The 24432-nt window shown below is 44.0% G+C and overlaps 1 protein-coding gene across 2 annotated transcripts in view; it reads right to left on the bottom strand.

The window, feature by feature from the left end:
- Window positions 1-24432, bottom strand: part of Parp4 (poly(ADP-ribose) polymerase family member 4) — a 72117-nt gene that overhangs the window by 31536 nt on the left and 16149 nt on the right. For both annotated transcript variants that reach the window (XM_029541818.1, XM_029541819.1), the window contains exons 8-17: window positions 22620-22757; window positions 22031-22204; window positions 19728-19888; window positions 17384-17521; window positions 15157-15252; window positions 10592-10772; window positions 10135-10291; window positions 5424-5548; window positions 4456-4587; window positions 2503-2589 (exon numbers count right to left, since the gene is read on the bottom strand). In XM_029541818.1, coding sequence (XP_029397678.1) covers window positions 2503-2589; window positions 4456-4587; window positions 5424-5548; window positions 10135-10291; window positions 10592-10772; window positions 15157-15252; window positions 17384-17521; window positions 19728-19888; window positions 22031-22204; window positions 22620-22757 — 1389 coding nt within the window. The remainder of the gene's footprint in view (window positions 1-2502; window positions 2590-4455; window positions 4588-5423; window positions 5549-10134; window positions 10292-10591; window positions 10773-15156; window positions 15253-17383; window positions 17522-19727; window positions 19889-22030; window positions 22205-22619; window positions 22758-24432) is intronic.

Here is a 24432-nt window from a genome sequence, read left to right as displayed (position 1 = left end):
TAATAGAGTTGCATCACTTCCCTCCTTCCCCTTCCTCCCTTCCCTTTCCTCCCTCCCCTTCCTCCCTTCCCTTTCCTCCCTCCCCTTCCTCCCTTCCCCTTCCTCCCTTCCCTTCCTTTCTTTCCTTCCCTCCTCTCAGAGTCTCATATATCCTAGACTTGCCTCACTCTCACTATCTAGCCAAGGATGACCTTGAACTTCTGATCCCTCTGCTTCTGCTTCGTGAGTGCTGAGATTCACAGGTGTATTGCTGTCACAACCCAGAGCTTCATGCCAGCCCTCTGCTGCCTGTGCTACTGGTAAAGTAGAGACTGAGACTAACAAATTGACTCATGAGGCATCTACTAAGACTGTTCAGGAAATACGAAGTCCCACGAAGTAGAACTTACTAAGGCAGCACCCCTGGCCCTCTCACTATCAGGAAGAGCATAATTCTGCCAGGCAAGCAGGACAGCCCTGGCTAGCAGCTACCTGGGGAAACAGCCTGAAGACAGTCCTTTCTGTTGCAAATCTCCCCATTTGTCCTAACAAGCAAACCTTGGAATTCCTGACTCTGAGAGTACATGAGCTGATACGGGCTTCTGTTCTGGGCCAGCTCCCTTTTGTTCATTAGTCAGAAGCAGTTGTGCACATTACTGAAGGTTCTTCCTTACTTACCTGTAATGCTGGACTGATTTCTCACTGGGAAGGCATGTTAATTCTGTAACATTATGCTCCCAGTTCTACATATATCTAGATTATCTAGACCTACCTGTTTCCTGCTATGTACAGAGCTCATCTCAACATCTCCAACTACACTGGCCATTCTACCTCTATGATGAAAATTTAGTACATTTGGTTTAGAAGAGTAGACAATCAATGATTAGCTTAGGCTTAAGTGTTAAGTTATTACTATTCTGTTTATTTTTAAACCTACTGAGTGTGTGTATATGCATGAAGCATGAGTGCGCAGGAGGTATATATGTGTGTGTATAATGTATGTGTATGAGGTGTGTGAGTGTGGGCATGCAGTGCGTGTGAATGTGAGCATGTGTATACTATGGCACGGATATGTATGTGACTATGAGCACTGCCTTCCATGTATGCATGTGGAGCTCAGAGGACAACTTTGTGAAACCCATTTTCTCAAGCTACCTTTCCATGGGTTTTGGGGACCCAACTCAGCCTATCAAGCCTTTACCTGCTAAGCCATCTCACCAGACTTAAATTATTGCTTCTGATATTAAGTATATCTATCTGTAGAAAAGAACAAAAACAATGAAGGGGCAATTATTAAAGTTCATAGTGCCAGTCCTTTAAGTGTGTGGATAGGAGCCCAGGAATGGGCCGATGAGATGGCTCAGCAGGTAAAGGCACAGCAGGTAAAGGCACAGCAGGTAAAGGCACAGCAGGTAAAGGCACAGCAGGAAAAGTCACCAGGCTGATGACTTGAATTTGGTTTCCTGGACCACAGCTAGAAGGAGAGAATCAACTCTAGGAAGTTGTGCTTTGACTTCTACATGCATAATGCGGTGTGCACACACACTAAGTGTGAACAATTAAAACAAGTTATCCCTTAGATCTGCATTAACATGTCCTTCCTTCAACCAAACTCTGGATTTCTGAAAGACCTTACAGGGATGCCTTCTGTGTTACGTCTTGGTGAAAGGTGGACATACTGATAGGTGAGATTAGTTCTGGGAATGTTGGGAGCCAATTCCCAGCAGAAAGCGGCTCTCATCTCTGCAGCCATCTCGGGCTACTTACTTACAGGTGGTACTTTTCCACCCTGACGAGAGACTTGTTTTCCTAGCATGATGTTTTTGCAAGAAGCCCACCACAGCTGAACACACTGATAACATCTTGTTTTTATCCTGTCCATCCTGGACCTGTGGTTAAGTGTCTCTAGCTGCACTCCCCAGCAAGTACATGTATACCAATAGTTGCCTTTCAATAAATGAGACTCTAGACTTGAGCCGACAGATTGTTTTGTTTCAATTCTTCGTGTTTCTTGCCCCTCAGCCCCACTCTCTCTCTTGCAGACCCCGTTGACTGATCCGAGGACCGGGCCATGACCGGAGAATGGGAAAAAGACATTTTACAGTGGAAGACTGTGTTCTCTTATCAGTCTGGCAGCCGAGTGCCCGGTGGCAGTACCAGCTCTTCTGCTTCACACAATAGCAACTTCATTTCCTCCTTTAGACAACACAAATGGGTATGGCTGGCTTGGCCTCCTGTACTCCTAAGGGGTTTTCATTCGTGTGTTTGAGACAAGGTCTTGCTAGGAAGCTCTGACAGCCTAGCGCTCACTGGGTAGAACAACAGGTGGGCCTTGAACTTGCAGCAATTCTCCTGCCTCTACCTCTCAAGGGCTGAGATTTTTGGGGCATGCCGCTATGTGTGACATTTAAGAGAAATCTCATAAGCCCAGAGTACTGTAAATGATCTTGGCTTCTATTATGGATTCCTATTGCAAATCATTTCCCATAATACACGGACTACAGAATGAGTGACAAGCTGTACCGGCGTGTCCTGGTCCATCAAGTAAGCCCCATGGCCTTGGCTGACAGCCTCTCGGTATTCCTGCTGGGCCTCGTCCTTCTCCTTTATCTGAAAAAGACAATTATCATGATGATTATGTTGGTTTTGATTTTTTGAGGCCAGGTCTCACTCTGTCCTAGGCTGGCCTGGAATTTACCATGTACCCCAGGCTGGCCTTGAACTTGCAACAATCCTCCTGCTGAGATGGCAGATGAGGTGCCATGTTCAACTTTGGGAAAGATTTTTAAACTGCTCATTATAGGAAGAGTGACTTGGACTTTAATAAGGGAAATGACACCAGCATTTATTAAAGCCCAGAAAAAGCCTGGAAACTAAGTCTAGATGAACAAAAATTTACATAAAAGGATCACCAAAGTGCCCTGCCAAGTAAAAGTCTGGACTGAAAGGCTGACTAGAGAGTCTCCTCCTCATGCTGGGACCGAAAAGGCTGACTAGAGAATCTCCTCCTCATGCTAGGACCAGACTCAAGTCTGCAGCTGAAGATAAAACATTTGGAACTTTGTTAGACACAACAAAAATGTTTACTTCATTTATTATTTTTAAAGTGATTCCTCTTCTCATTATTCTTGTTGCTGAGACAGGGTCTTACTGTGTAGCCTTGGTAGACCTGGAACTCGCTGTGTACAACAGGCTGGCCTTGAACTCACAGAGATCTGCCTGTTCCTGCCTCCTGAAAGCTAGGATTAAAGCTGTGTACTATTACATCAGTTTCGTCTTATCTTTTACCAATCCAGTTTATTAAACTGTAATTTCTTTTTAAAATTTGTATTTCTATTTTATATGAGTAATTTGCCTGCATGTATGTCTATCCAGCCAGAAGAGGGAGTTGGATCCCCTGGACTGGAGTTAACAGACCGCTGTGTGCTTCCATGTGGGTGCTGGGAACTGAACCAGGGTCCTTTGCAAGAGCAGCAACTGCTTTGACCACTGAACCGTTCCTCATCTCCAAAGTCTACTTTAAAATTAGTAAGTCATGGGTTATAACTGTAACTGCAGGCTAGTCTGTAGACTCAAGTCAGGGCTGTGGATGTTAAGTGCCTGAGTGCACTATACCTGTGGCTTCACAGCTAGCTTCTATTACTTTTTTAGGTAGGGTTTTTTTGTTTTGTTTTGTTTTTGTTTTTCTGAGAGAGTTCACTTCAGAGAGGCAGGATACATTTTGCAAACTTATGTAAGAGTTATGTATGAAGCTGGATGTGGTACTGCATGTTTTTAATCCCAACATTCAGAGGCTGGCACAGGACTGTTGCAAGTTCAAAGTTAACCAGGGCTCCAGAGTGAGTGTGAGGTCAGCTTGGGCCACACAATGAACCCTGATCTTAAAAAATGATACATATGTGTTTGTTATATAAATGTGACACATATGCATGCATCATCAACTTTCAACTGTGCCTGGTTTCAACCGTGTCAACCAGGCTGGCTATAACTCACTATACAGCAAGACTGACTTCAGATCCTTGCCGTAGCCTCCTGAGCGCTAGTATGGCAGGCCTATGTCACTGTGCCCTCCTTTGTCTCTGCAGTTAAAGGCATGTGCCATCGAGCCTAATGGCGTCAATCTGATCCCGGGGATTCATATATGACTCCTGAAGTTGTCCTCTGACCTTCACATACAGGCCATGGCTTATGTGCATGCATGCATGTGCACACAAATAAAACCACAACAAAAATCTGTGAAAAGAAAGACAAAAGGAAATAACTTTCTATGTTTAAATTGCCTAAACAAAGACTTTGGACAAAAATGGAGAGGACTGTTAGGGGGAGCCGTCGATGGAGGGTGACTGTGTGAGGTCTGATGAGGTCTGTATATCAGGAAGAGGCAGTCATTGGCTAGGGAGGACCTGTCAGTGGAGGTCCGCTGTACTCAGTAAGGGCAGTTTGAGTAACCGAGGAGTCCACACCCTTCTACCTCACCTCTCCCACGATGTGCTTCCCGTTGATGAATGCCTCGAAGCCACACACTGCTGCCTTGTCATCCAACGGGAAGATATATTTTGCCTCAATAGGCACGTGGCTTTGATTTGTGTATGTCTGAAAAACAATGACCTGCAAGAGGAGGGAAAAAAAAACCCTCATATAATTGATAAAATGACATGGAACATTTATGAGAACAACTAATGAAAAGAATTATACATACCCACTTCAGAATCCTAACATGTTTGTCTTGTTTTGTTTTTTTTTTGAGACAAAGCCACATGAACCTGCATGGAAGTTGACCTTGAACTCTGAGTTTTCCTGCCTTCCTTGCCTTCCCAAGTGCTGGGATTACATGTGTGAACCACCAATGACAGTTTAACCCCTTACATTCCAACATGTCCTCCACAGTCACAGCCTGGTTTCTGTGGCCCATGTTTTCTACGACCACAGTGGACTGTTCATGTCATGGGACCCACTGCACTAGCTGCAGGTTTAGGCAGTTATATGTGCTTCACTAGAGAAGGAGTCAAAAAACCCTGTCATGCTAAGAATTTTTTTTTTATTATTTTTTTTTTTGTTGTTGCTTCACAGGTGTCACATGGTTGGGAACTTCTAGAATACTGATATTCTTGGCCCTGTGATGGGGCCATGTTTCAATAAATCCATGATAAGCTAAAAATGTAAGTGAAAAATGAATTTAATGAGTAGATTTTAGAATAATATACAATTGGTCTTCTATGTCTTTGGATGCTAGCTCCATGATGGAGTCAACCAACTACAGAGAGAATATTTGGGGAAAAGTACATGTGTTTGTATTAAGTACTTAATTTAAATTTTTCCCCTGCCATTTATTCCTTAAACAAGCGACATACGTAACTCATTTAGTTGATATGACTGCAACCAGATTCTTATTTATGACTTACATTCATTTAATTGTGTGCCATAAGGCCACAGAAGGTATATACCTGGGCTACGAAGTCTATTATTCTTCCCTTGATGTGAACACTGTCGAGAGGGACAGCATTTGCAGATGCATCCTGAAGGCCGGCTTTGACGTCTGTGAAGGGCTTGATGTCTGGTAACTGGAAATCTGCAAGTTACAAACACAATGTCAGCTTCAGAACAAGCATGGCTCTGTCTTCATCGTCGGCATTCTTACTACTTGCTCTATGATTGAGACATTATATTTCGGCAAAGATGGAAAAATAATATTACACTCATAGTAAGTTTTCTGTTCAAGATAAGATCTCTCTGTGTAGCTTGCCTAATCCACTCTCAAATGGAAAGCTGCCTACCTCGGTAGCACAAGAGCTGGGATTAGCGCTATGTGCACAAGAGCTGGGATTAGCGCTATGTGCCACCATATCTAGCTGTTGTTTTTAATTTGGTTTTTGTTTTGTCTTTTTGTTTTTGTTGTGGCAGTTGAGGATTGAACCCGGGGCTTCAAGCACACAAAGCAAGCACTCTACCAACTGAGCCACACCCAACTCTCCCAACTGAGCCACACCCAACTCTCCCAACTGAGCCACACCCAACTCTCCCAACTGAGCCACACCCAGCTCTATCAACTGAGTCACACTCAGAGTCAGTGTAATTTTTAATGCCCAGTTATGAAAAGTAAATCCAATGAGGAAAGCATTCTCAAAATAATTTCTACTTTTTGATTTCATTAAAAATTATTATTGAGCCGGGCCTGGTGGCGCAGGCCTTTAATCCCAGCACTCGGGAGGCAGAGGCAGGCGGATTTCTGAGTTCGAGGCCAGCCTGGTCTACCAAGTGAGTTCCAGGACAGTCAGGGCTATACAGAGAAACCCTGTCTCGAAAAACCAAATAAATAAATAAATAAATAAATAAATAAATAAATAAATAAATAAAAATTATTATTGAGCTGGTGAGATAGCTTAGTGAATAAAGGCACTTGCTCTCAAGCCTGTAACTTGAGTTTGGCCCCTAGGTCCCATATGGGAAGGAAAGAACTACTTATTGCAGGCTATCTTCTGATCCACACATGTGTGCACACACAATAACCTTTAAAAGTTTTATTTATTTTATTTGTGTTAGAGATCAAAACAGTACCTGGATCTTATTTCTTTTCAAAGAACCAATTCTTTGTTTTATTGATTCTTTGTGTTGTTTCCATTTTTAAATTATTTAAATTTTTATTTTATATGCATTTTTTGCCTGCATTTATGTCTATGCACCAAGTATGTTCCTGAAGCCCACAGAAGCCAGAAGAGGGGGTAGGATTCTCTGAAACTGGAGTCACAGATGGGTGTGAGCTGCCACATAGATGCTGGAAATTGAATCCAGATCCTCTGGAGGAGTAGCTAGGGCTCATATGCACTCAGGCATCTATCCAGCCTTCTGTCTTACAGCTCTCTCGCACTGTGATAAGGTAGGAAATGAGGAATCCTTTCGTTTTCCTATCTTTGTTAAGATAGACAAACTAACCAGAAGATAGAAAGAAAAACTCAAATTAATAAAGTTAGTGATAAAAGAGCCATTATGAGTTTACTAATGGAATTCAGAGCCACTAGGATATACCTTAAAAATACATGCCACTAAATTTGAAAAAACCTAAAAGGAATGAATGAATTTCTAGATGTATATAACCTACCAATTTTTAAGAAAATTTTATCTTATGTGTATGGATATTTTGTCTGTTTGTGTGTCTGTGCCTGTCCATTTGTGTCCCTGGTGGGTAGAGGCCAGAAAGAGCTGTGAATCCTCTAGACTACAGTTACAGGTGGTTATGAGCTGCCATGTGGGTACTTAGAATAGAACCTGGGTCCTCTGGCTGGTGCTCTTAACCACTGAACCATCTCTCCAGCCCCTGATTTTCCAAATTCAAACCAAGATTAGATAAATAATTTTAGCAGATCTCTAAAAAGAAGGATGATAAAGTAATTTTTAAAAAGAATCTCATAACTAAAAAAGCTCAGGCCTAGCTGTAACCACTGCTGAATTTACCAGACCTTCAAAGAGAGACAAACAACAATGCCCCTCGCACTGCTCTATAAAATAGGAAAGGGAGAATACTACCAAATTCTTCTCATGAACTGTATCATCAACAGCAAAGACAATTGTAAACTCATCTCCCTAATGGATATAGTCACAAAAAATTCTTAATAAAATACTTGGAGGGATAATTCAACATATGTCCTGGGGTCTATAAAAAAGCAGGCTGAGCAAGACATGAGGAACAAGTCAGGAAGCAGCACCCCTCCATGTCAGCTCCTGCCTCCAGGCTCCTGCCCTGTGTGAGCTCCTGCCCTCACTGCTTCTGATGATGGACTGATATGAAATAAACCCTTTTGTCCCCAAGTCACTTTGGTCACAGTGTTTCATCACAGCAGTAGGAACCCTAATTAAGACAGTATAGACCTGTTATCGAAGATGTCTGTGAGCCTGAGGGAAGAGAAATGGAAGTTCAAAGTCTGCTGGGATTATACAGTGACTGCAAGGGCAGCATGAGAAACGTTGTGTCAAAATAAAAAAAAAAAGGGGGGGGGGCTGGGCTGTAACTCAGTAACAGAGCACTGGCCTAACATGTGTGAGGCTTTTTGTTGGATCCTCAACACAGGCAAAAATAAATAAAAATAAAAAAGTACTGTGGTTGTGGTCCAGTGGTAGAGTTCTTGTTCAGCAGGTGCAAGAACCTAGAGCAGTCCCAAGAATCACAACAGGAACACACCAAAACAAAACCAGTCATCAGTAAAAGTGCTAGCTTTGGGGGAGGCAGATTGTTAGGCGGTCTTGCTATGTAGCCCTGGCAGGCTCAACTTTATGGCAAGTGTCCTTCCTAGGCTCCCAGGTGCTGGGATTATAAGCATGTATCATCATGGCTGCTCTCTGATATGTTATTATTGTCTTATTAGGTGATATGGTAAAAGCTGGGGCATGTCTGCCAGGAAGCTTATGTTTTCTGCTATTTGATGTTAGTGCGCATCACAGTTTGTGGGACCCTTTCTTTCTTCTCACTCCTTACACCAACACTTATAAACAAGGACACATTCTCATGTCTGCCTGAGGGGTCAGTGTCCAAGATGACAAAGCCTGCCGAGTCACACACAGCTTCTTGACTACAGCTGCGTCTTGTGCTTATTCCACCCACCTTTACAGTACTACTGAACTCTGACCTAGTTGCATGGGTGCCATGGCTGGGTCATAGTTCATCTCCCAAAGGTTCATGTGTCAGAAGCTTAGTCACCAGGATGATGATGTTGAAGGGTGGATGGAACCTTCCCATTAATTAATTAATTTATTCATTTTAACATCCCAATCACTATCTCCCTCTCCAGTGCCCCCTCCCCCATAGTCCCTTTCTCCATCCCCCTTCCCTTTCTCCTCTGAGAGGTAGAGGCTCCCCTGGGTATATCCCCCACCTTAGGACATCAAGTCTCTGCAGGGCTAGGCACATTCTCTTGCATAGAGGACAGAGAAGGCAGCCCAGTTAGGGGAACATATTCTACAGACAGGTAACAGCTTTAGGGACAATCCCCACTCCAGTTGTTTGGGACCCAGGACCCACATGAAGACCAAGCTGCATATCTGCTATATATGTGTGGGGGTGGGGGGCACTAGTTCCAGCCCATGTATGCTCTTTGGTTGGTGGTTCAGTCTCTGAGAGCCCCAAGGGTCCAGGTTAGCTGACTCTCTTTCAGTGGAGTTCCTATCCCCTTCAGGGTCCTCAATCCATAAGGGTCCCAGAGCTCCATCCAATGTGTGGCTGTGGGTCTCTGCATCTGTTTCAGTCGGCTGCTGGGTGGAGCCTCTCAGAGGACAGTTATGAAGAAGGACCTGTGGGAGTTTGCTTGTACTCATGATGTGATCTCTCCTTCTTGCCCGTGGTTCTGTTGTGATACCATCTACCTTGAGGTTCATACCAGAGCCAAACTGAAGGCAGCATCAGGCTCCTGAACCTCTGAAATTGTAAGCTAGGCAAGCCCGTTTTCTCTTTTGGTTTGTTTTGAGATAGTCTGGGACTCAGATCTCCCGCCTTGGCCTCCTAAGTGCTCGGATCATAGGCCAACGCCACCACACATACTTTACAAATGTTTTCTCAGGCTATCAACATGGCTCAGTTGGTAAAAGCACTTGCCACCAAGTTTAAAGACTTGAGTTCAAATCCCCAGGGCCCACAGGTGAAAAGAGAAAAATTTTTGCAAGTTGTTTTCTGACCTACACACACACACACACACACAAACAAATATTACATTTTTTTTCTTTATAACATTACTAGTGTTTTGCAATAGCAACAAAAAATAGAGACCCCCAAAATGAATTGCATTATTAAGCCACCCTAAAGAACAAGTCACCTTACACAGCTGGTGACAAACAAACCACAGGATTTTTCTTAAGCATTTTGGTTTTTTATATGTTCAAGAGAAAGAGATATGAAAGAGGTGGTTATGGATGCTACTACCAAACATGATTGTAAATGCTTTTGAAAAAAATATATTTCAGTTTTATATTATTATAAAACACTACTCAAGAAACTTGTCTTGCTAGTCAGTGATGCACGGTTTTAATCCCAGCACTTGGGAAGCAGAGTCAGGCAGGTCTCTGTGAGTTCAAGGCCAGCCGGGTCTACATAGTCTGTTTCAGGAACAGCTGGGGCTACACAGAGAAACCTTGTCTCCAGAAACCAAAAAAAGAAATAAGAAGCCGCCTTACCTTCAGCCTCTGGGATACTGGAGAGCTCATCCCTATGTTCCTCTAATTCAGTATTTTCATGAGGATGGAATTCCTTTATTTGATCTCCAGGAATGCAAAATTTAACAATGTATTTCATTTTAACTTGATTGGTTTTATATACAACAAACTCATCGTCCTAGAGCAAATGGAAATTGACAGGTGAGAACAATTGAAGAGAAGATTTGCCAAAAGCCCCCGGAGAAGCAGACTCTCATGTGTGCTAATTAGTAAAGACGATGGCATGCCACCCGTGAACACATAACTAATGAAAGCAGAAGCACACCTCTGAGGCTGGCCTTTGCACACCTGGGCCCATTCTGCCTGTTTTGGCTTTTTTCCTGTTTGTTTACTGTTTGATTTTTTTTTTAAGTGCTAGGTGAGGGCTTGACTACTGACCCATAACCCTGGGTCTGTGTGTGTCCCCAAAATAAAATACCTGAAAGTCTGTGGGGACAGAGGTTTCCGAAACTCCATGCACACTGTCATAGCCCGGCGGCGCTTCAGTTAAAGAAAAGTCCTTCTTGAATAAGTTCACACACTTTCCCAGGGCAACGTCACAGACGACCAGGAGTCTGGAGCCATCTGTCTCTCCTGCATGTGCATACTTAATGCTTGTACTGCACGAGGAAGCAAATAAACACAAGTCATAATGGCTACTGGCCAGCCTCACTTCGCTGTATAAATAAACAGCTTGGGCATCTCTAACCCAAACTGTGAATCAAAATCTGAAATGGCCCAAACTGAAAACTTTGAGCATTAATTGGTGTGACAGCACAGATGGAAAATCCTACCCCTAACCTTGTGATGGTAGCAGTCCAAGGTACACACACTAAACATACTGTGTAACATCACCACCAATTACATTTATCAGGTGTACATGAAACAAATGAATTGCACATTTGGATTCGTGTGGTCCCAAAGATATCTCTTTATGTATAAACATATAATTCCAATCTGAAAAAAAAAATTCTAGTACTTCAGACAAGGGATGCTCAGCCTGCACTGTCGAGAGACTTTCTAGGGAGATCATTCGAGAGTTTACCGCCATTGCAGTAACTTCAAAGACACAAGTTAGAACTTCATGGTGAGAAGTTGGGTAGGTGGGCACCTATAACCCAATACTTGGGAAAATGAGGCAGAAGGATCATGAGTTCAAGGGCAGCCTCAGCTACACAGTAAAACCCTATTGAAGAAGAGAGAATGAGAAGGAGGGGATGAAAGAGAGAAGAGACAAGGAGAAGGAGTCGTTCATTATGTACTTATTTATTGAAAAAATTCAGTTACAGGCACACACCTGTAACTCTAGGTCATAGAAGGCTGAGGCAGGAGGATCACAGCAAGTTCAAGGCTAGCCTAGGATACATAATGAGTTCCCAGCTAGCCTGGGTTAGATAGACCCTCTCTCAAAAAGAATAAAAACAAACAATTAGACGAAGGTGTATATAGTGCTCTTTATGGCAAGTAGCATTCAGAGTACTTTGTTCTCTGCCAGCTACTAAAAACATCTATATTGTGCTGCAAGGAATGCCAGAGTAATCAATAAAAATAAAACTTTTTTTGCATAAAAATAGTTCCTGTGTTTTACAATCCCATTTTAAAAAGCAGATCAGGAATGTGTGAGATTGTGGAAAATCAAAGCTGCAGGCAGTTTTTTATCTCGAATAGATTATATCCTAACACCAGACTTCCCTCCCTCCTCCTCTCCTCCCAGTCTCTGCCCCCCAACCTTCCTAGTTCCCCAGATCACTCTTCCTGTCTCCCTTCTAAGAAAGAGCAGGCCTCCCTGGGATGTCCACAGAGCATGGCATAACAAGTTCCAACAAGACCAGGCCCATTCCCTCATACCAGGGCTGGACTAGGCAAGGCCTCCCAGTAGGAGGAAAAGGGTCCCCAGGGGCAGGCAACAGAGAGCCCCACCCCCACCGTTAGGAGTCCCACCAACACCCCAAGCTAAACAGCCACAGTGTGTATGCTGAGGACCTGGCACAGGCGGGCCGGCTCCATGATTGCTGCTTCAGTCTCTGTGAGCCCCTGTGAGCCTGCATAGTTCTGTGGGCCGTGTTCTTCTGGGGTTCTCGACCCCTCTGGCTCCTAGAATCCTCCCCCCTCCCCCACTTAAAGAAAACCCATTTTGTTAGTTAAGAAAGCTATACTGAATTGACTGCACTGAAGCTCATGGAGATGATTAAATGCTAAGTAAGTGTGGCCAAAGGAAAGAGAGACGTCCTATCTTCATAGCCTCTCCCAAGTCACATGGAGAGTCAGCCAGGTCAAAGATTAGGAATCGGCAGCTTTTCTTCCTCTCTTTCTCTCTTTCTTCTTCTCCTTCTCCTCCTTCTTCCTCCTCCTCTTCTCCTTTTTAACTTTAATTTTTTTTTTTTTTAAAGACAAGGTCTCAACTACAGGGCTGGGGCTGACCATGAACTCCAAATACTCTCTCTCCACTTCCCTGTCATGAGGATTATAGGAGTATGCTACCACGCCTGAGGGCCCCGCCCACTTTTATTCCACTCTAAGACAGGGTCTCATAGCTATCATTCTGGGTTTATGTGGTGCTGGAGATGACATAAGGCCAAATATGTTAACCAAGTGCCCTACCAACAGAGGTACAGCCCTATCCTGTTGGTTTTAAATCTTTAAAAATACATATTTTTTTTTTACTTGTATGAATGTTTTGCCTGCATGAATGTCTGTGAACTACATGCACATCTAGTGCCCACGGAGGCCCGAAGAGGATGTTAGATCCCTGGAACTGGATACTGTAATACAGTTGTCGTGGGTGCTGGGAATCAAACCCAGGTCCTATGTAGGGGAGAGTGGCCTGTTGTCTTAACCATGGAGCCATCTCTTCTGCCTCCTGCTGTTGTTTGAGACAGGGTCTTGCTATGCCTGGGCTGGCCTGGAAATCTATGCAGCCCAGATTTGTCTCAAATTTATAGTAAGCTGCTTGCCTCAGCTGGTGTGGACTGAGGTTACAATGGTGAGGCACCATACCTGGCTGGCTTAGCTTCAAGAAGAAACAGAGCCGAATTCATCCATACCAGCATAGGCCCCTCTCCTTTCCTGACACTTCCCTGTAACTTGCAAACACCCCATCCTTCCTGCTTGCCCTTAGCATCTTCAGTCCTAGCTTCGGTCTCATGCTCTTGACAGAAAGTGCAAGGACTATCTCCTCTCTTGGGTCTACGGACCACTCCTCAGTTGACTGCAAGTTGGTCTACTCAGAATCCTTCTTTTGTTGAACAGAGAAAAAGCACATAAAATTTGTTGTGTGCCTAGGATAGGGAGCATTAGCTTTCTCTATTCAGCCTTCTTCACTGACGTCATTCTGCCAAAAGCCACCGAGGACTTCAGTTTTGGTAAAATTAAAACAGTGCCTAGAAAAACATGGTACCATCTAAAGATGTTCACCTTGTATTTAACGTGTATGTGCACAGGTACAAGCATGCGTGCATGTTTGTGTGTTTGAGATTGTGTGTGTGTGTGTGTGTATGTGTTTGTGTGTGTGGTAGGTGGACACTTGTGCCATGGCATGACTATGGAGGTCAGAGGACAATTTTGTAGAGTCACTTCTTAACTTGCTCCTTTATTGGAATTCTAGGAATTGAACTCTGGTTGCCAGGCAAATGATATAAGGGCCTGTACTGGCTGAGCCATCATGATGGCCCCTACACTATTAATTAAAGAAAAAAAAATATCAAGGAAATGGGTGTGGTGGTGTAGACCTTTAGTCCCAGCATCAGGGAAGCAGAGGCAGGCAGATCTCTGTGAGTCTGAGGCCAGCCTGGTCTACATGGCAAGTCCTAGGCTGACCAGGGCTACACAGTGAGATTCCATTTCAAGAAAATTTAACAAGCTGGGCGTGGTGGTGCACGTCTTTAATCCCAGCACTTGGGAGGCAGAGGCAGGCAGATTTCTGAGTTCGAGGCCAGCCTGGTCTACAGAGTGAGTTCCAGGATAGCCAGGGCTACACAGAGAAACCCTGTCTAGAAAAAAAAAAAAAAACAACAAAAAAACAAACAAACAAAAAAGCAAACTTAACAAGAAGACAAAGCCTACTAGACAGAGAGAAAGCAATGTTAGCGACAGCAGGCACCGCTGATGTGGCCTCTGAATGAGATGGACCCCACAGTCTTGGGCATTTGAGCACTTGGCCCAGTCGGCAGAACTGTTTGTGGAGGCTCAGGAGGGAGTGGCCTTGTTGGAGGAGGTGTGTGCTAGGGCTGGTTTTGAAGTTTCAAACCTCAGGCCATTTCTAATCTGCTCTATTCTGTGCTTGTAGTTCAAGATGTGAGCCCTCGGCTTGGTGCTCTGGATGTCATGCCTCGGCTCCACCATCTGGTACTCTAACTCCCTGGAACCACAAGCCCCAAACAAACACACTCCTCCTTCTATCAGCTGCCTTGGCTGTAGCGCTTTATCGCAGCAACAGGAAAACAAAACAGGGAATGTGACCCATGTTAGTTGCATGGTCTGAGGCTAGCGCCCCCTGGTGGCCTTAAGGTCCCCATCGGTGCTATGAGAAGATTTCCCTGTGGGGTGGGGTCTGAGAGCAGAGGTGGTGAGAGACACTGGAGAAGATGCAGCTAGATAACACGTGTAAAAGCTGAGGCGGGTTGGCAAGATGGTCCAATGAGTAAAGGTCCTGCTACCAAGCCTGATGACCTGAGTTTGATCCCTAGGTCAAAGGACAGACCTGTTCCTGTTGTGTTGTCATCAGACCCCCACGAATGCACTGTGGCGTGCCCATGTCTCCCCACACACTAAATAAATAGATAAAAGTAATAAACAAAATCAAAGTCTCTGAGCAAAAGAATAACACTTAAGACTTCAAACATAATTTTCCCAGATGTTCACTACAGAAGCCGTGCGTTTACAGTATGCAGTGGCAATGGCTGCTTTCAATGACACTTCAGTGGGCGAGAGACCTCCTCACTAGAGAAAGAGAGGGTAGTTTGCAAGGGGCCCTCTGTGATGCGGGTTGGGACAGTGGACACTAACCTGAGTGAGTCACTGAAGTAGATCCCGCTCCCTAGATTTCCAACATCTGTTCTTTGCACACCGCGGTCTTCAGCTACCTTAGGTAAGAGCAGCCCTCTGAAAGAGAAGGGAGGATTGTGCTTTACTGAAGGAAGGGACTCTGCCACACAGCCTTCAAACTCAGCGACCAACAGGAAATCCACTGTCTTTACAAACTTCAGGTCAGAGTTCAACTGGCCCTCCATACCTACAGTTAACCATCCATGGATTCAAAATACTCAGAAAAAAACAACCCATCTCTACTGAATATGTACAGATTTTCTTGGCACTGTTTTTTTTTTTTTTTAGATTTATTTAATTATGCATATGAGCACTCTAACTCCCCATATATCTACATGACAGAAGAGGGCATCAGATCTCATTATAGATGGTTGTGAGCCACAATGTGATTGCTGGAGATTGAACGCTGGAAGTGTTCTTAAGCACTGAGCCCCCTCTCCAGCCCTTGACATTAGTTTCTACACAACACTTTCTGTCAATAGTTTCCATAGCATTCATACTGTATTAGATACCATTAAATCACATACATATCACCTAAAGTCTATAGGAAGAGCCAGCTTCATTCTATGCAAAACCTTTTATAAAAGACCCTTGAATGTTAGAGGTTTTGGCATCTGAGAAAGTTCTGGAAGCAACTGCTTAGATACCAAGCCTCACTGCAATCTCCCAGAGCAGCACATGCTACTAACATGTTACAGGCTATGATGTTTCCCAACACAGGCTCTGGGCCATTTTCCTGCCTCCTCTAGGCAAGGACCCAGAGTGAGTCTGCTGAGTGCTGACTGATTCTCTTTACTGCTTAGGATCTTATACAGGCTCCCGCTGCACTTCCAACACTCAGGATTCTCTCAGCCCGAGACCATGGTGTTCTCTACACAGACAGGCAAAGGCACGCTTCTTTCTGTTCTTGATTACAGAAATATCAATTGTTTGAGTTTTGTATCAGATTTAACTTATAAGATGGCTTTTAGGATTTGATCCTATATAGAAAGGCCATTTCTGGGGCTGGGCGTGGTGGCGCATGCCTTTAATCCCAGCACTTGGGAGGCAGAGGCAGGAGGATTTCTGAGTTCGAGGCCAGCCNCCAGCACTTGGGAGGCAGAGGCAGGAGGATTTCTGAGTTCGAGGCCAGCCTGGTCTACAGAGTGAGTTCCAGGACAGCCAGGGCTACACAGACAAACCCTGTCTCGACACCCCCCCCCCAAAAAAAAGAAAGAAAGGCCATTTCTATATAATTACTTTGCTTTTCAGTCCTTGGGATTGAACCCAGGACCTCATTCATGCTAGGCAAACACTCTAGCCCACTAAGCCACAGCCCTTAAGTTTCAGCTTCTTTTTTCTCCTCCTCCTCCTCCCCCCTCTTTCTCTTTGAGACAGAGTCTCACTATGCACCCTGGGTTGGCCTGAAACTTGCTATGTGGACCAAGCTGACTTTGAACTCACAGAGATCCACCTGCCTCTGCCTCAGCCTCCAGAATATTGGAATTATTGTATCACCACACCCAGGTACCTCTTAATTTTCCTAGGTACTTAATTAAAGGAGTGAAATATACTCATAATTCCCCTTGCCCCAGTAACTTCAACTTCTGCTCCAATAGTGCCTGATTATTCAAAGCGGCCAGAGAACTACGGTTGTGCTTTGGATAACGCCCATCCCCTGGGTACTGTGAAATGTAGGACAGCTTTTTTTCATATAAGGTGACTGTGAAGGAGCAATTGATTGTTTGGGTTTTAGGGTGTGTGTGTGTGTGTGTGTGTGTGTGTGTGTGTGTATTTATTTGCTGTTTGGTTTTTCTGAGCCATGGTCTTGCTATATAAGCTCAGGCTAGTCTTGAATTCATTCTGTAGTCAAGGCTGGTCTTGAACCAGATGCAACGGTCCTGCGTCAGCCTGCCAAGGGCTGGGATTATAGGCATCACCATGCCCAAATCTCAAGGAGCAATTCATACCTACAGAGAATACTTAAAAAAAGACCACAAATATATATTATATAACCACAAATACATAATTTAAATGACATAATTTTCGCTATGACTAGATTTGCTGCTTTTAACTGAAAATGAAAAGCCCATGTGTTTTGTTCATTTATTATGGCATTGTTTAGGATCAAAGACCAAAGTACACAAGAAAGGGGAACATTTCACAGTTGTGAGTCTGAAAACTAGAAAGTAAACGCTGTGGGTCTTACCGGGACAAGATTCCAAGAATGTTCCGCACAGGAGATCCATGGAATAAGGATTGCACATTTCCCAGTTTGCTTAAAAACTCCGTAGCTTCATTCACTCTGCCAACTCTAAATATCTGCAAGATATCTACTGGTTGTCCACTGGAAGAATTAGGAGAAAAACATTGAGGTCACACAATTAGAAGAAAAATAAAAATCATTAACAGGAGAAATCTCAAGAAAACTCTGATGTCTGTGGCTCAGTAGTGGTTAGGGTGCTTGCTGCTAAGTCTGCCACTGAGTCCTGAAAGGGAGAAGAACAAGGCCCCCACAAACCATTCTCTGATTCTTATATGTACGCTGTGGCAAATGCATGCATTCTCTCTTCTCTCTCTCTCTCTCTCTCTCTCTCTCTCTCTCTCTCTCTCTCTCACACACACACACACACACACACACACACACACACTTTTCTTTCTGTTGCTGCCATGACCAAAAGCAAGAGGAAAGCATTTTTTTGTTTTTGTTTTTGTTTTTGTTTTTGTTTTTGGTGTGTGTGTGTGTGTGTGTGTGTGTGTGTTGGATTATAGATTATAGTCCACGATGATGAAGGGAAACAAAATTCAAGCAGGCATGAAACCTGGAGGCAGGAATGGAAGCAGAGACCACAGAGAAATGCTGTTCACTGGCTTGCTCCCCATGGTTTACAACTGTGACCGCAGTATGACTGATGAGAACAGGCAGAACTCAGAGCAGCGAGTCACACCACGCCCACAACCAAGACCCAGGGGAGAGAACGGAAGCACAGACCCCTGCTTGTTTAGTCTTTCTCTCAGCTAGATTTTTCCTCTTACACCATTCAGGACCCCAAACCAGGGAGTGGTGCTACCCACTCTTCTTAGCTCAGTTAACAATCAAGACAGTCCCCTACAGACACTCACAGGGGACAGGGTGTGTCAAGTCTTATTCAAAAATGACCAGCACAGGGCTGGCAGGCACCAAATGTGGCAGTCTGAGTTCTATCTCTGAGACCCACATGGTAGAAGGAGAGATCTGACTCCCAAAGTTGTCTTATGGCTTCCACACACATGCCATAGCACAAACCCACATCACTTAAGTAAAATACATTAATAATAAAAACTCTGAACCATCATAATGTGTTTCCCAAGTTTTTCACTGCATTTTTCATGCCACAGATGGACATGTCAGAAGAGCACAAACCCATGTTACTGTATGTTTAAATCTTGAATAGAATTAGCTTTCTTTTGTAATGTTCTTGCACTGTGTATGTGCTCCTGTGATGCTGGGATGGAACAAGGCTCTACACATGCTAAAGAAGCTGGACCACCTTTTGGTGAGCTACACTTTTAGCCTCTGGAAGTTTAAGCCTAATCTCCAACAAGATTAGGTTTCAGGGTAGCAAGATGGCCCAGCTGGTAAAGTGCTTCTTAGGTAAACCAGGGCCCAGAGTGAAGAAAAGGGTCGACTCCAGAAAATTGTCTTTTGACCACTACGTGTATGCTGTGGTATATGTGCACTGACACTCACATGCATACATCATATATGCATGCAATCCCTGGAGGGGAACAACATCTGGAGTTTACAATAAATAAATAAATAAATAAATAAATAAATAAATAAATAAAAGCAATAAAGATCAGGTGACCCAGAATAACATCTGGAGTTTACAATAAATAAATAAATAAATAAATAAAAGCAATAAAGATCAGGTCACCCAGAATAACATCTGGAGTTTACAATAAATAAATAAATGAATAAATAAACAATAGCAATAAAGATCAGGTCACCCAGAAAGCAGGGTGGGAGAGTGGGATATACTTGTTAGCATAGGTTACTCCCCCGGATAAGAATGACTTTTAAAATTGCATTTGTTAATTTGATGTGTGTGTGGGGTGGGGTAGGGTGTGTGGGATGTGTGGTGTGTGTGTGTGTGTGTGTGTGTGTGTGTGTGTGGTGTACGTGTGTGTGATGTGTGGGATGTGTGTGTGTGTGTGTGTGTGTGTGTGGTGTGTATCTTTACGTGTATGTGTGTGCATGCATATAGAATTGTGTGTATGTTCTCATAGGTGTCGTGGCACTCCTGTGAAGGTTAGAGAACAACTTGTGGGTGTTGGCTCTCTGTCTCCACCCTGGGGATCCTGAGGATGGAGCTCAGGTTGTTGAGATTAGTAGTGACCCACTGCACCATCTCCTCAGTTCCTCAAGACCACGTAAACACAGAAAGTAACTCTTTGTCATTGTCCACAGATGTCTTGTTAGAATGTAGAAGATTACATTCTCTGCCCTGATTGACTTGCCAACAGAATCTCAAGAGCATTGCATTTTTACATGAGGCTTGCTTCATGCTTACCTTCGATTATTCTGCAATACTTCTTTTCTAACCCTGGAAAATTCTTCAGTATTCTGGTCAACATGTTCGATTTTGCATCTCAAAGCACGGTATTTGGCAAGAGATGGTGGGTTGGGTTTGGATAAATTAGTTTCACAAACATTCACCATGTCTCTTACCAGCTATGGGTGGAATGATACGGAGATGTTAGAGATAGCACATATCCAAGCTAGTATGTATATTAAATTAATATTTTCCAAAAAGATAAAAACTAGTTTTCTTTTTCACAGAGTTTTTGATTAATATCTTATGTTGGTAGTATACTAACCTGGACAAATGCTGCTCACAATACTGTGCATGGTGGCTCATACCTATAACCTTAGCCCTAGGGAGCAGAGGCAGCAAGACTGCTCTAAATTCAAGGTTAGCCTAGGTTATATAGTAAGTGCCAGACCAGCCCAAGTTACAGTGTAAGACTATGTCTCAAAAGTAAAAACACAGATTTAAACATCAGAAGGGTTGGTACAACACGATTTTCCTGGCTACTTGGGAGACTGAGGCAGGATTACTCAAGCCCAGGAGTTCAAGGCTAGCCTGGGATGCATAGCCAAATTCCCAATATAGGTAAAAAGATAGATAATAGATAGATGGATAGATAGATAGATAATAGATAGATAGATAGATAGATAGATAGGTAGGTAGATAGATAGATAGATAGATAGATAGATAGATAGATAGTAGATAGATGGATAGATAGATAGGTAGGTAGGTAGATGGATAGATGGATAGATAGGTAGGTAGGTAAAGAATTGCCGCACTGTAGCACAATGGAAATGTACATTAGTGTAGCCATTTAAATTTCTCATTAGTGTGTTAAAATACCTGACAAAGACAACTTAAGGAAGGCAGGCTTCTTTTGGCTCCCGGTTTAAGGGGGATGTAGTCCACCACGGCAGAGGAGGCGTGGTGGCAGGACTGTGATCCTCTGGTCACATCGTCTCTGCTGTCAGGAAGCAGAGGAAGATGAAACTCTGATGCTCAGCTCATTCTCCTTTTACTCAGTCTTGGACCCCAGCCCAGGCATCACCTTTTGTTTATTTATTGTTTTCTTTTTTTGAGATAGGGTTTCCCTATGTAGCCCTGGCTGTCCTAGAACTCACTCTGTAGACCAGGCTGGCCTTGAACTCAAGGAGATCCATCTGCCTCTGCATTGAGAATGCTGGGATTAAAGGTGTGCGCCACCTCACATTTTTTAAAAGACTTACTCATTTTTTTAATTTTACATGTATGAATGTTTTCCCTGCATGTGTGTATATGTACAGTGCACATGTCTGGTGCTGGTAGAGGTCAGAAGAGGACATGGATCCCCTGGAACCAGAGTTATGGATGGGTGTGAGCCACCATGTGGGTGCTAGGAGCTGAACCCAGTCCTTGGCAAGAGCAACAAGTGTTCTTAATCACCAAGCCATCTCTACAGTCTGCCTTTTTTTTTTTTTTTTTTTTTTAAGACAGGCCCTCATGTAGTCTTGGCTAACTTAAGACTTGCTATGTAGCCAAGACTGCCCTTGATCTCCTGGTCCTTCTGCCTCTGCCTATGACTCCCATGAGCGCTGGGATTGCAGGTGCATATAACCATGCCTGGCTTTATTCAATACTTTTTTATATTGTTGTTACTGTTATATTTTTGTTTGTTTTTTTGAGACAGGGTCTTTGTACATAGCTCTGACCATCTTTGAACTCACTATGTAGACTAGGCTGGCCTCAAATTCACAGGGATACAACTGTTTCTGCTTCCCAAGTGCTAGGTTTAAAGCTATGCCACCATGCTCAGCTTTATTTTTTTTTTTTAAAGACTTATTTTATCTGTGTGAGCATTTGCCCACATGTATGCATCTATACCTCATGCATGCCTGGTGCCCACAGATACCAGAGGAGGACACTGGGTCCTGTGGAACTGGAGTTACAGACAGTTGTGACTCACCTTGTGGGTGCCGGGAACTGAACTCAGGTGCTCTGCACCTGTGTCCTTAACCACTGGGCCATTTCTCCAGCCCCAAGTCACCGTATTTTAAAGGGATGACCCAGCCACACATTTTACTTTTTTTGTTTTTTTTGTTTTGTTTTGTTTTGTTTATTTTTGTTTTTTCGAGACAGGGTTTCTCTGTGTAGCCCTGGCTGTCCTGGAACTCACTTTGTAGACCAGGTTGGCCTGGAACTCAGAAATCCGCCTGCCTCTGCCTCCTGAGTGCTGGGATTAAAGGTGTGCACCACCACGCCCGGCCAGCTACACATTTTAAACTGAATTCTTTCTTCCAGAGCCATACCTGACAAAGGTCCTCTTTCTGAGCCAACAGCCTCAGATTAACTTCCTCTGAGGCTGGATGCCTGTGAGGCAGCAAGCGGTAGAACTCGGCCATCGTCTTCTGCAGTTGTTCCGGGGAGTCTCCATTCTTCAGGGCTGTCTTCGCCAGAAGGAGAATTCCCTCTGCCTTACTCACCTGCAGACACAGAGGCAAACACACTTCTTAAAGTCTGTTTCTCTCTGGAACAATCAGCTTCACTCCATAGGGGGACACTTCCAGCATTATCTTCATATGGCTACTCAGTCATGTCCTGGTGTTCTAGAAGCAGGCCTGCCTTCCCTAAGACATCGAGAAGGCAAGGGGCTGAAGGAGATGCTGTGAAGTAGGTCAGGAGTTGGGTATTTAAGTGCCACTAACTCCTGTTCCTTGGCACCAAGGTTGAGGCTTATATTGGCCACCACTAAGAACTGACATGACAGGGACAGGGAAAGAACAGTGAGGGGCGGCCTTCAGAGCAGACCAGGCAGCACATGACTGTTAGCACCCGCGCTTCCACCTGCCCAGCAGGGAGCAGGTTTGTTGAGGTGCTTCAGCGACACACTTGACTTACGTCATTCAGGCTCACGCTGTTCACTGGCTTGAGGAGCGTGTTCTCCAGGTGGCCCAGAGCTTCTGTCCAGATCACCTCCAGCAAATCGCTCACCTCCTGGCTCAGGGTGCCTGAACTAATGACCTCCTCCAAAAGCAACTGAAACATGAAGTGACAGAGAATCACCACCACCAAGGAAAGTCCTCGTGAGCACTCTGTGTAAAACTGACACAGGAGTTGGTCAGGTGTAGGTCAGTAGTAGAGCACTTGCCTAGTGTACCTGAGACCTGGGGTTCCATTTCCAACCTCGCAAGCAAGCAAACAAGCCAACCAACCAAGCAACCAACCAACCACCCACCCACCCACCCACCCACAACAGACTAGACCCAGAAGCAAAGCATGAGAAAAAAAAAATAGCCCAAGAGAGTCACCCACCCCATAGCCAGGCACTATGGCTAGGAATGTCTTGAGTGTCTCTTGAGATTCAAATGCTGGCAGCTTGGCCCCATTGTGGACCTTCAACCAGATGTTAGTGCCATGGGACTTATATCTTCAAGCCACCAGATGATAACCAAATAAATCTGATAGAGTTTTTAGCCTTGTGTATCTCATGACTGCCACACAATAGACTCTAGGCAGCTGGTATACTCAGGCCTCATCTCTCCTCTGGGCTTCCTAGTCCTCATCTCTCTGGGCTGCTTATCTCTGTCAGTGCCCCCTCTCCAATCATTTCCATCATTCTCTTGTCTTTTCCTTCCCTCTGTAAGATGTGGGCCCATCAGTGGAAGGAAGCACATGCAGTATGAGTTAAGGAGCCTGAGTTATCCAGGAAAATTGTTCAAAGCTGTGAGTTTGTGGCTGAGATAAATAATTGTATCTGTGGCTTGTCCCACATCTCACTGGCCAGTGTCATTTCTTCAAATTTATCTTTTTCTTAGATTTCATTTTCCTTTGCCAGGTTTTGTTTTTATTATCATTTTTAATGAAGGCAGTATTTCCTTCTTTGAGACAGGGCTTCATGAAACCCTAGGCTGGCTTCAAAGATTCTACGTAACTTTGGAGAAAGCTGAACCCCAGATCCTCTCAACTCAGACTTCAAAGTTGCTCAGATTATAAATGTAAGCCACCATGACTGACCAAAAAAAATTCTATTAAAAATATTGAAAGAAGACTAGAGAGATGGCTCAGTGGTTAAGAGCAATCACTGCCCTTCGGGGAGACCTAGGTTTGATTCCCAGCACCTACACATCTGCTCACAACCATTGTAATATGCACAGACAGGCATACAGGCAAAACATCCACAGGCATAAAATAACTAAAAAAATATATTCAAATTGCTGGGTATGGGAGCAAAGTATCCATACACACACAAAAAAAATAACTTTTGTTTTGTTTTGTTTTTCAAGACAGGGTTTCTCTGTGTCACCCTGGCTGTCCTGGAACTCACTTTGTAGACCAGGCTGGCCTCCAACTCAGAAATCCACCTGCCTCTGCCTCCCAAGTGCTGAGATTAAAGGCGTGCACCACCACTGCCCAGCTTCACAAAAAAAAATAACTAAAAAAATATATTCAAATTCCACAGCACCCAGGAAACAGAGACAGGTGAATCTCTGAGAATTTAAGGCTAACCTAGTCTACATAATGAGTTCTAAGCCAGCCAGAGTTACATGGCAAGACCCTGCTTTTGTTTTTTGTTTTTTGTTTTTGTTTTTGTTTAAAAAAAGGAAAGAAAAAAAATCAGCCCTCCGGGTATGATGGTGCCCATCTAGAATCTTGGCAGTTAGGTTGAAGCAGGGTGTCTGTCTGAGTTTGATGGCATCCTGGACTAGAGTGA

This window comes from Mus pahari, chromosome 8 (assembly GCF_900095145.1).
Source record: "Mus pahari chromosome 8, PAHARI_EIJ_v1.1, whole genome shotgun sequence".
NCBI classification, from domain to species: domain Eukaryota; kingdom Metazoa; phylum Chordata; class Mammalia; order Rodentia; family Muridae; genus Mus; species Mus pahari.
Note: the sequence above shows the minus strand (reverse complement) of the source record. Positions and strands in the feature narration are given on the sequence as shown.